General features: G+C 48.5%; 1 protein-coding gene across 1 annotated transcript in view; it reads left to right on the top strand.

Annotated features, from left to right (window-relative positions):
- LOC306922139 (son of sevenless homolog 1-like) overlaps positions 1-13106 on the top strand; it is a gene marked incomplete at both ends in the record, with an annotated part of 64294 nt that extends 51188 nt beyond the window's left edge. Inside the window, 3 exons of the mRNA XM_079499534.1 lie at positions 11944-12169; positions 12339-12454; positions 12738-13106. Of these exons, the coding sequence (XP_079355660.1) occupies positions 11944-12169; positions 12339-12454; positions 12738-13106 (711 nt within the window). The remainder of the gene's footprint in view (positions 1-11943; positions 12170-12338; positions 12455-12737) is intronic.
- Between the last annotated feature and the right edge of the window lie 310 nt (positions 13107-13416).

Below are 13416 nucleotides of genomic sequence, written 5' to 3'. Positions count from 1 at the left end.
CATGGATGTAGTGGCGCACTGGGTGGAGACTTTTGGTGTTTTTGACATTCGTCACACGCCCTCACTTCCTTCTCCACCTCTTGGTCCATACCAGGCAACCATACATATGATCTCACCAGACCTTTCATTCTGGACATGCCTGAGTGGGACTGATGCAGTAACTTTAGAATCTTCCCTCTTCCCTTAGTGGGAATAATCACCCTGGCTCCCCAGAGTACACAGCCGTCTTTCACGCTCAGCTCCATCTGACGCTGGTGATATGGCTGGAACTGAGGGTCTGTTTTCGTTGGCCAGCCCTTTAAGACGTACTCATGGACTTGTGCTAAAATCACGTCTTTTGCTGTCCAACGCCTTAGCTGCTGGTTGTCTACCAGTGAATCATCGATTAAATCCATCATCAGCACTTGCTCCGTTTCCTCTTCTTCCCTCACTGTCTCACGCAGGGGCAGCCTGCTTAACGCATCAGCATTTGCATGACTTTTTCCTTCTTTGTACACTATGTTGTACTCATAAGCGCTCAGGTGAACCGCCCACCTCTGGACTCTGGGGGAGCCCATTTGAGGGATGGCCTTCCTCACATCGAAAAGAGAGATCAGTGGCTTGTGATCCGTATAGATAGTGAACGTACGTCCATACAGATATTTGTGAAATTTCCGTATCCCAAACATCACTGCCAGGCCTTCTTTGTCCAGTTGTGAGTATCCCTTTTCCGCAGGAGCCAGCGTGCGGGACATGAACCCCAGGGGGCGCTCGCCTCCATCCTCCATCCGGTGTGACAGAACAGCACCCACTCCATAAGGTGAAGCATCACAGGATAGAATTAATTCCCGATCAGCTGAGTAGTGTACCAGGACTGCAGCCGTGGTCAGCAGGGCCTTGGAGTCTTGAAAGGCCTCCTCTTGCTTCCTCTTCCATGACCAAGACACATCCTTTCTTAATAGTTCATGCAGTGGGGCCAGCAAGGTCGACAAGTTTGGCAAGAACCGACCATAATAATTTAGGAGCCCTAAATAGGACTTCAGCTCAGTGACAGTTGTAGGGGCCGGGGCGTCCACTATGGCCTTCACTTTTGTTTGTACAGGGTGCAGCCCCTGGGCATCCACTCTGTGGCCAAAATACTCCACTGCCTCCTGCATGAAAATGCACTTATTTCTTCTTAATCTCAGTCCGGCCTCTTTCAGTCTAGTCAACACAGTGGCCAGGTTTGCCAGGTGGTCAGCCTCAGTTTCCCCGGTAATCAGTAAATCATCGAGATAAATAGCCACAAAGGGAATTCCTCTTAACAGACTTTCCATAGTCCGTTGAAAAATGGCTGGCACTGAGGCCACGCCAAACGGCAGCCGGTTGTATGTGAACAGTCCTCTGTGCGTGTTGACTGTCAGGTATTTCTTTGACTCTTCATCCATTAGGAACTACTGATAAGCGTGACTCATGTCCAATTTAGAGAACTGCTTTCCTCCGGACAGGGCAGCTAGCAGGTCTTCCAGTCTGGGTATGGGATACTGCTCCAGGGATGAGACTGTGTTTACCGTGAGCTTGTAGTCTCCACATAGCCGTATAGTCCCATTAGGCTTCAGGATGGGGACCACAGGTGCAGCCCACTCGGAATATTTCACTGGTGTGATGACCTTGTCATTTAACAACCTGTCTATCTCCTCATCCACCTTAGCGCGCATGGCATAAGGGACAGACCTCGGCCTGAAAAACCTGGGGGTTGCATCCAATTTTACATGTATAGTGGCCTTTGTGCCTTTAAGGGTGCCCATCTCTTCCTTGAATACTTCCTCGTTCTGGCTCAGCACATGCTGTAGTGTTATTTTGTCCCCTACCGTCATGTTTTTTACAGCTGCCCGTGCTCCGTGTCGGGCCTTTATCTCTTTCCAGTTTAAGTGTATGTCCTCCAGCCAGCCTCGACCCAGCAAACCGGGGCCCTCTCCTTTCACCACCACCAGCGGCAGTGTCTCTGTTTGCCGCTTGTATGCAACCTTGACCTGAGCAACCCCTATCACTCCCACAGGGTCTCCTGTGTAAGTCTCCAACTTGATTCTGATTTCACCTTCGGCCTCTTTGTCTCACTCCACATTCTGTTGAACTGATTTTCATTTATCACTGTGAGACTGCAGCCTGTATCTATCTCCAAGTGAACCTTTTTTCCATTTAGTTTAATTTCCACCATGTAGGGATCCCCTCTTCTCAGATGCATTTCACTCATGCGCCCCAGTCTGAATGTCATGCAGCCTAATGAAAATGATTCATCTCCTGAGCTGTTCTCGCCCTCATCCTGATTCTCATGCACTTTGTGTGAGCGATAACTGGGCCTCTGTCTCCTTTCTCTCTCTGTTGGTCTTCTACCCCCTTGGTTAGTCTTATTTTTGCCCAAACATGCCCTAGCAATGTGCCCCACTTTTCCACATGCGTGACATTTCTCCTGCTTGAACCTACATTCGGCTGCTGTGTGTCTGGTCCCTTTGCACCGATAACACTCACGGACCTCCTCCTTGAATGCAGCCCGAGCCTCACGTGGACCTTCATTGACGCTGAAACACTTTCTCACCCACGGATTGAAGATCCCTTGCATTCTTGTTTGCAGTCTCTACTGATATGGCAATTTGCAAAGTTTTTTCAAAAGTGAGACCTGTTTCAGCCAGGAGTCGTCTCTGCGTCCTGTCGTAATTTATTCCACAGACCATCCTGTCCCTCAATCTTCCCTGCAATGTGTCACCGTAGTTACAGTCCTGAGCTAGCCGACGCAGCTCGGCCACATCACTGCTTCATCAGACTTGCGATTACGTGAATCAAACTTGAATCTTTGAACAATTTCAATGGGCTTTGGATCAAAGTGATTTTTTAGTAAGAGCACAATCTCCTGAAACGTTTTGTCCTTAGGCTTTTCTGGGCTGAGAAGGCTCTTCATTAATCTGTAAGTAGCTGGACCTACCACACTTATCAATATGGCTCTTTGTTTGTCCCCGTCGGCAATTCCATTTGCCGCGAAAAACTGCTCCAAAATCTCGCAATAATCCTCCCACGTCTGGGATTTCTCATCAAACGCTATTAGCGTGCCTATGGTAGCCATCCTTTATCCTCGTCGCCAAAAGATGTTATATAGTCTCTGAAAGAATCACTCAGTTGTTGGCAAGTAGTACTTTACTTTCGGCTCGACATGTAACAACAACAAGCTTGGTCAACATCATCATCCAGAATGCAGAACATCCGGGGCACACAGTACACTCTGACCTGTAACCCACAGTCCCCATAGATAGTCCGTTGCTGCCCTCTAAAGGCCAGGCTGCATTGGCAGTTCTTGGAAAGTAACCAAAACCCAATATATCACAGCTACACTACACTACCCACGATGCGTCACTACACCACTACACCACTACACCACTACACTACCCACGATGCGTCACTACACCACTACACCACTACACCACTACACTACCCACGATGCTTCACTACACCACTACACCACTGCTACCAGTGTTGTTCAAGTTACTTTTAAAAAGTAAAGAGTTATAGTTATAGTTACTTATCTAAAAAAGTAACTTTTTTAGATATGTTACTTTACTTTACTTACAATTATGAAGTAACTTTTCAAGTTACTTTACTTTACTTTAAAAAATAATAATATAAAAAACGATTTAAGAGAAGGTTTTTTGTTCTGTCGCACAGTAAGAGAAAAGACAACTCCCTCCTAACATTATGAAATGTAGTGGAACAATAAAACATGTTCAGAAATTTTGACAGGCATCTTTATTGTAGCCTCAACTTGCCTTCAAAACAAATTTGCAATATGAAAAAAAGAATAATAATCAAATAAAAAATGAGTCCATATATCTGCAGTGGTAGAGAGATATTCTAATTCATCAAATGTATTTTTGAGCTCATCTTCCATTTTAGAATATTCACTGTTCAGGTATTTGGAAAATGTATTTCTGCACATTGGCCCTGCTTTCACTGGTATTTTGCTGACCAGTGCTCTGAAAGGAACAGACCACCGTTGAGGGGAAGCATTTCCTCAACAACATACCTGGCAATCATTTTGTCAAGTTGACTCTTGGTGACATGCCTCTGTGGCGATTTAAAATCGATCTTTGTCTGTTTTGGTGATATGAGGCAGCCTAGCTCATGGACTGATTTAAGATGCTTTCTTAGATTTGCATTGCTCTTCTTGGCTGTGGACAATGCTTTCTGTCCGCCACATAATTAGCATTTTCACCTCAATGTTTTTCTGGGGGGGGAAGGGGGGAGAGGGCAGCCCTATCACTGTGCCCGGGGAGGTGGCCACGGGTCCCGTTAGCATGCAACGGTGTGCAAGGCTAACGCACGGCTAACGTCAGGCACTGTGCTGCGGCGCCCACTAGCTAATGCTAGCTAGCGCAGGAGGGTCCCTCCTGGAGGGATGCAGCAGAAGCAATAATAATAAAGGAAGTACGGGGAATCACACACAGCGGGGACACTCCATGGCATGTTAAAACATTTCCTTTACCCGCAAGTACTCAAATAATGCTTGTATTTCCAACCCACAAAGCATCCGATCTCGCTGTCATCCGCATTTTGCCATTGTAGCGTGTGGTAATAATGTTCGTTCAACCGGCCTTTTCTGTGTATGCGTTACAAGGGTTTGTGTGTCTGTGTTTACATATGAGTACATACGAGTAAGACCCGCCCTACTCTGTCAGACTGTCTCTGATTGGCTTACCCTGAAATCTGGCCCTACGTTAGCCAATCAATGACCTCTTCTGCGACATGCTTTGTTCATGTTAGGGTGTGTAGCCATGTGGGCTCAGAGGCTAGTATGAGAGCACAAACAAAACTGTCAACACAGTACAACACAGAGAGCGGCGCACTCTCTCAGCAACAGTCAGCACAGAGCCTGTATGACAGACTCACGGCGCTGTATGGGGAAACTTTTCACTTGGATCATACGTTGACATAATAACGCTATAACGCGGGTAACGCTCGGACAATAACTATAAGGCCGTTATGGAATAGGGAAATGTAAAGCGTTAGGTTACAAGTTACTGCAAAAAGTAGCGCCGTTGGGTAACGTAACGTGATGTAAGGGCGTTAGTTACAACACTGACTGCTACACTACACTACCCACAATGCTTCACTACACCACTACACCACTGCTACACTACACTACCCATGATGCTTCACTACACCACTAAACCACTGCTACACTACACTACCCACGATGCTTCACTACACCATTGCTACACTACACTACCCACGATGCTTCACTACACCACTACACCACTGCTACACTACACTACCCACGATGCTTCACTACACCACTGCTACACTACACTACCCACGATGCTTCACTACACCACTGCTACACTACACTACCCACAATGCTTCACTACACCACTGCTACACTACACTACCCAAGATGCTTCACTACACCACTGCTACACTACACTACCCACGATGCTTCACTACACCACTGCTACACTACACTACCCACGATGCTTCACTACACCACTACACCACTGCTACACTACACTACCCACAATGCTTCACTACACCACTACACCACTGCTACACTACACTACCCACGATGCTTCACTACACCACTGCTACACTACACTACCCACGATGCTTCACTACACCACTACACCACTGCTACACTACACTACCCACGATGCTTCACTACACCACTGCTACACTACACTACCCACGATGCTTCACTACACCACTACACCACTGCTACACTACACTACCCACAATGCTTCACTACACCACTGCTACACTACACTACCCACGATGCTTCACTACACCACTGCTACACTACACTACCCACGATGCTTCACTACACCACTACACCACTGCTACACTACACTACCCACGATGCTTCACTACACCACTACACCACTGCTACACTACACTACCCACGATGCTTCACTACACCACTACACCACTGCTACACTACACTACCCATGATGCTTCACTACACCACTGCTACACTACACTACCCACGATGCTTCACTACACCACTGCTACACTACACTACCCACGATGCTTCACTACACCACTGCTACACTACACTACCCATGATGCTTCACTACACCACTACACCACTGCTACACTACACTACCCACGATGCTTCACTACACCACTACACCACTGCTACACTACACTACCCACAATGCTTCACTACACCACTGCTACACTACACTACCCACGATGCTTTACTATTGATTGATTGATTGAAAATTGTATTAACAGTTTGCAGAATTACAGTACATTTCAAGCACAAACTCAATACAAAGGCTGTTAACGGTGAGTGGACGACCCAATTAAGCATTACACTTGTTTACAACAGAGTCCACCATGTTCAATTCATCAAAACATTTAGAGACGTACAAATAGACACTTCTATATAGACAAAGAACATTACAGGAATTCATCATAATGGAGGTAAAAAGGGAAAAGAAACATATACAGTGAGGGAAAAAGGGGGGGGCAGTGGGGGGGGATTCAGATTTTACGGGGGCCAGTTTCGAATTGCAGCCATCCGTAGGTGCCCTTTGAGAGCGGTTTTGAAGGAGTCAAGGGATTCACATGTCTTATTGACTGTTGGTAGGGCGTTCCACATTTTGGTGGCATAGGAGCGAAAATAATTTAGTCCCTTGTTTGTGCCGAATCTGGGTTGAACATGGTTCGTTGCACTCCCTCTGGTGTTGTGGGTGTGGACTTCGTTAACATTAAGGAAGTATCTACACAGGTACATGGGTATCTTGGTGGAGTATCGAATCTTGTGGACCAGACCCATTGCAAGATGCTGTACTCTGTCGCCGACCCTAAGCCATGCCAGTCTGTCAAAGTGGGCAGGGGTGAGGTGGGTTCGGGGGGTGAGGCCAAGTAGGAGCCTGACCAGTTTGTTTTGGGAGGTCTGGAGCCTAGTTTTAAGGGCCTTTGAGGTGCTGTGGTACCAGGAGGTGCATGCATAGTCAAAGAAGCCTTGTACAAGGGCTCCTGTTAAGGTCTTAAAGGTGTTTTTGTCGACCAGTGAGGAGATCCTGTAAAGGAATCTTGTTCTTTGGTTGACTTTTTTGATTACGTTGGTGGCCATTTTATCACCGGAAAGATTAGCCTCCAGGATGGAACCTAGGTAGGTAATTTCATCTTTACGTGTGATAACATTGTCACCCACTCTAACCAAGAAGCCATTTGCCTTGCTGAGATTACTATTAGATCCAAAGAGAATGGATTCAGTTTTTCCCAGGTGTAAAGATAGTTTGTTATCAGCGAGCCAGGTGCAGATTCTACCGAGTTCAGAGCTGAGGGCCTTTTCAACCTGCAGTTTGTCCCTGTCCGAGACCAGCAGTGCCGAGTCATCTGCGAACAGGAACAAGTTGCAGTCACAAGCTGAAGTCATGTCGTTTACATATATTAGGAACAGTAGAGGCCCTAGTATGCTTCCTTGTGGAACGCCACAGCTCAACTACACCACTACACCACTGCTACACTACACTACCCACGATGCTTCACTGCACCACTGCTACACTACACTACCCACAATGCTTCACTACACCACTGCTACACTACACTACCCACGATGCTTCACTACACCACTGCTACACTACACTACCCACAATGCTTCACTACACCACTGCTACACTACACTACCGACAATGCTTCACTACACCACTTCTACACTACACTACCCATGATGCTTCACTACACCACTGCTACACTACACTACCCACGATGCTTCACTACACCACTACACCACTGCTACACTACACTACCCACAATGCTTCACTACACCACTGCTACACTACACTACCCACGATGCTTCACTACACCACTGCTACACTACACTACCCACAATGCTTCACTACACCACTGCTACACTACACTACCCACGATGCTTCACTACACCACTGCTACACTACACTACCCACAATGCTTCACTACACCACTACACCACTGCTACACTAATCTACCCACGATGCTTCACTACACCACTGCTACACTACACTACCCACGATGTTTCACTGCAACACTGCTACACTACACTACCCACGATGCTTCACTACACCACTGCTACACTACACTACCCACAATGCTTCACTACACCACTGCTACACTACACTACCCACAATGCTTCACTACACCACTACACCACTGCTACACTACACTACCCACGATGTTTCACTACACCACTGCTACACTACACTACCCACTCGAACAGGAACAAGTTGCTTTCACAAGCTGAAGTCATGTCGTTTACATATATTAGGAACAGTAGAGCCCCTAGTATGCTTCCTTGTGGAACACCACAGCTCAACTACACCACTACACCACTGCTACACTACACTACCCACGATGCTTCACTGCACCACTGCTACACTACACTACCCACAATGCTTCACTACACCACTGCTACACTACACTACCCACGATGCTTCACTACACCACTGCTACACTACCCACAATGCTTCACTACACCACTGCTACACTACACTACCGACAATGCTTCACTACACCACTTCTACACTACACTACCCATGATGCTTCACTACACCACTGCTACACTACACTACCCACGATGCTTCACTACACCACTACACCACTTCTACACTACACTACCCACAATGCTTCACTACACCACTGCTACACTACACTACCCACGATGCTTCACTACACCACTGCTACACTACACTACCCACAATGCTTCACTACACCACTGCTACACTACACTACCCACGATGCTTCACTACACCACTGCTACACTACACTACCCACAATGCTTCACTACCCCACTACACCACTGCTACACTACACTACCCACGATGCTTCACTACACCACTGCTACACTACACTACCCACAATGCTTCACTACACCACTACACCACTGCTACACTACACTACCCACGATGTTTCACTGCACCACTGCTACACTACACTACCCACGATGCTTCACTACACCACTGCTACACTACACTACCCACAATGCTTCACTACACCACTGCTACACTACACTACCCACAATGCTTCACTACACCACTACACCACTGCTACACTACACTACCCATGATGCTTCACTACACCACTGCTACACTACACTACCCACGATGCTTCACTACACCACTGCTACACTACACCACCCACGATGCTTCACTACACCACTGCTACACTACACTACCCACAATGCTTCACTACACCACTGCTACACTACACTACCCACGATGCTTCACTACACCACTGCTACACTACACTACCCACAATGCTTCACTACACCACTACACCACTGCTACACTACACTACCCATGATGCTTCACTACACCACTGCTACACTACACTACCCACGATGCTTCACTACACCACTGCTACACTACACTACCCACGATGCTTCACTACACCACTGCTACACTACTCTACCCACAATGCTTCACTACACCACTGCTACACTACACTACCCACGATGCTTCACTACACCACTGCTACACTACACTACCCACGATGCTTCACTACACCACTGCTACACTACACTACCCACGATGCTTCACTACACCACTGCTACACTACACTACCCACGATGCTTCACTACACCACTGCTACACTACACTACCCACGATGCTTCACTACACCACTGCTACACTACACTACCCACGATGCTTCACTACACCACTACACCACTGCTACACTACACTACCCACGATGCTTCACTACACCACTACACCACTGCTACACTACACTACCCACGATGCTTCACTACACCACTGCTACACTACTCTACCCACAATGCTTCACTACACCACTGCTACACTACACTACCCACGATACTTCACTACACCACTACACCACTGCTACACTACACTACCCACGATGCTTCACTACACCACTACACCACTGCTACACTACACTACCCACGATGCTTCACTACACCACTACACCACTGCTACACTACACTACCCACGATGCTTCACTACACCACTGCTACACTACTCTACCCACAATGCTTCACTACACCACTGCTACACTACACTACCCACGATACTTCACTACACCACTACACCACTGCTACACTACACTACCCACGATGCTTCACTACACCACTACACCACTGCTACACTACACTACCCACGATGCTTCACTACACCACTACACCACTGCTACACTACACTACCCACGATGCTTCACTACACCACTGCTACACTACTCTACCCACAATGCTTCACTACACCACTACACCACTGCTACACTACACTACCCACAATGCTTCACTACACCACTGCTACACTACACTACCCACGATGCTTCACTACACCACTGCTACACTACACTACCCACGATGCTTCACTACACCACTGCTACACTACACTACCCACGATGCTTCACTACACCACTACACCACTGCTACACTACACTACCCACGATGCTTCACTACACCACTGCTACACTACACTACCCACAATGCTTCACTACACCACTACACCACTGCTACACTACACTACCCACGATGCTTCACTACACCACTGTTACACTACACTACCCACGATGCTTCACTACACCACTGCTACACTACACTACCCACGATGCTTTACTACACCACTGCTACACTACACTACCCACGATGCTTCACTACACCACTGTTACACTACACTACCCACGATGCTTCACTACACCACTGCTACACTACACTACCCACAATGCTTCACTACACCACTACACCACTGCTACACTACACTACCCACGATGCTTCACTACACCACTACACCACTGCTACACTACACTACCCACGATGCTTCACTACACCACTGCTACACTACACTACCCACGATGCTTCACTACACCACTACACCACTGCTACACTACTCTACCCACGATGCTTCACTACACCACTACACCACTGCTACACTACACTACCCACGATGCTTCACTACACCACTGCTACACTACACTACCCACGATGCTTCACTACACCACTGCTACACTACACTACCCACGATGCTTCACTACACCACTGCTACACTACACTACCCACGATGCTTCACTACACCACTGCTACACTACACTACCCACGATGCTTCACTACACCACTATACCACTGCTACACTACACTACCCACGATGCTTCACTACACCACTACACAACTGCTACACTACACTACCCACAATGCTTCACTACACCACTGCTACACTACTCTACCCACGATGCTTCACTACACCACTACACCACTGCTACACTACACTACCCACAATGCTTCACTACACCACTGCTACACTACACTACCCACAATGCTTCACTACACCACTACACCACTGCTACACTACACTACCCACAATGCTTCACTACACCACTACACCACTGCTACACTACACTACCCACGATGCTTCACTACACCACTGCTACACTACACTACCCACAATGCTTCACTACACCACTGCTACACTACACTACCCACGATGCTTCACTACACCACTGCTACACTACACTACCCACCATGCTTCACTACACCACTACACCACTGCTACACTACACTACCCACAATGCTTCACTACACCACTACACCACTGCTACACTACACTACCCACGATGCTTAACTACACCACTGCTACACTACACTACCCACAATGCTTCACTACTCCACTACACCACTGCTACACTACACTACCCACGATGCATCACTACACCACTGCTACACTACACTACCCACAATGCTTCACTACACCACTACACCACTGCTACACTACTAGGGGTGTAACGATATAATAACTGCATCGAAAAATCGATTTTAATTCATTTAAGAACTTTATATTTTACCAAAACCAGAGCAGAACTCCCACCACGGGACTCGGGCAATCAATGAATACAGTTGCAACCACTATATTAATGCCAAGTATTTCATACAGCTTAAGTTTAAAAAAATCTGAAATATCCCTTTAAGCCACGCCCCCTCTGTGTTCCTATTGGCTCTCTCCTCAGGGTAAGAAGTACACGTGTCCTCTGAAGTCTCCAGGACTCCGCCCCCAGGGGGCGGTCCGGTCGGTGTCACTGCGGGGTCACCACCCCCCTGCCCCCCCGCGGAACAAACCCAGGAGGATCAGCCACAGTGATGTCACCGACAGGGTTACAACCTCTGGCCCCAGCTCCCCCCGCACCCCCCTCACCCCCCCGCCGCACTCCGACCGGGGTCCGTACTTCACCTACGGTACGACGCACGCACGCACGCACGCACGCACGCACGCACGCACGCACGCACGCACGCACGCACGCACGCACGCACGGGTTTCAGCATGTGGTTGTCATGGTTTCAGGTTCGTCGTTCAGGTGGTCTGATGATGTCACAGCTAGTGTCCCACCCTCTGATGATGTCACAGCTCCGGTCCCGCCCCCTGATGATGTCACAGCACGGGTCCCGCCCCCTGATGATGTCACAGCTCCGGTCCCGCCCCCTGACCCACCCCGCAGACCACCTGACTCCTCCCCCTCAAAGGTCTGTAGATTTTATCCATGGACTATAACATCCATAGATGTTATAAAGACTGCTTCAATAACCCTGTCTGTCTGTCTGTCTGTCTGTCTGTCTGTCTGTCTGTCTGTCTGCCTGCCTGCCTGCCTGCCTGCCTGCCTGCCTGCCTTCCTGCCTGCCTGCCTGCCTGTCTGTCTGTCTGTCTGTCTGTCTGTCTGTCTGTCTGCAGATGAAGTCCAGACAGACAGGAAGTCCTCCAGCGGTTCCTCCTCGTCATCCAACTACTTCCTGTTCTTCGTCCAATCAGGTGTCTTCTCATCGTCGTTTCTCCGCCTCCCTGTCAGAGCTCTGTCAGGAACCAATGGGCTCGCCCCTCCCTCTCCACCTAGCCCCTCCCCCTAAGAGGCGTGGCCAGTTCTTCTTCTGCCCTCCGCTCACCCCTCCCCCTCCTCCCCCCCATGGCTCCTCCCCAGACCCTCACAAGCCCCTCCCTTCTCCCCCGTGGCCCCTCCTCCTAAGGGACACGCCCCCTCTGCGCCATGGCAATGTTGTTCCCAAACTCCCGCCAAAAACAGGCCACACCCCCGAATATGTTGACCACGCCCATCACATGGTGGGCCACGCCCCTCTCCACAGGGACGCTCCGTCGCTACTGGACAACGCCCACCCCTCCTAGAAGACCCTCCCTGATTGGACCGTTTGAACTGCAAGGCGGGGCAGGCGGAGGCTCGATGGGCGGAGCTTAACACTACGTCCTTCCTGAAAGAAATAACACCGCCTCTCTAGCTATCATCTTCATTATCGTATGGTTAGCTCCCGGTTGCTAATGCTAACGTCTTCATTATAATATGGTTAGCTCCCGGTTGCTAATGCTAACATCTTCATTATCGTATGGTTAGCTCCCGGTTGCTAATGCTAACGTCTTCATTATAATATGGTTAGCTCCCGGTTGCTAATGCTAACATCTTCATTATCGTATGGTTAGC

The sequence above is a fragment of the Electrona antarctica genome (genome assembly GCF_951216825.1).
Source record: "Electrona antarctica genome assembly, chromosome: 4".
NCBI lineage: Eukaryota > Metazoa > Chordata > Actinopteri > Myctophiformes > Myctophidae > Electrona > Electrona antarctica.
This window is presented reverse-complemented; position numbering and strand designations above follow the sequence as displayed.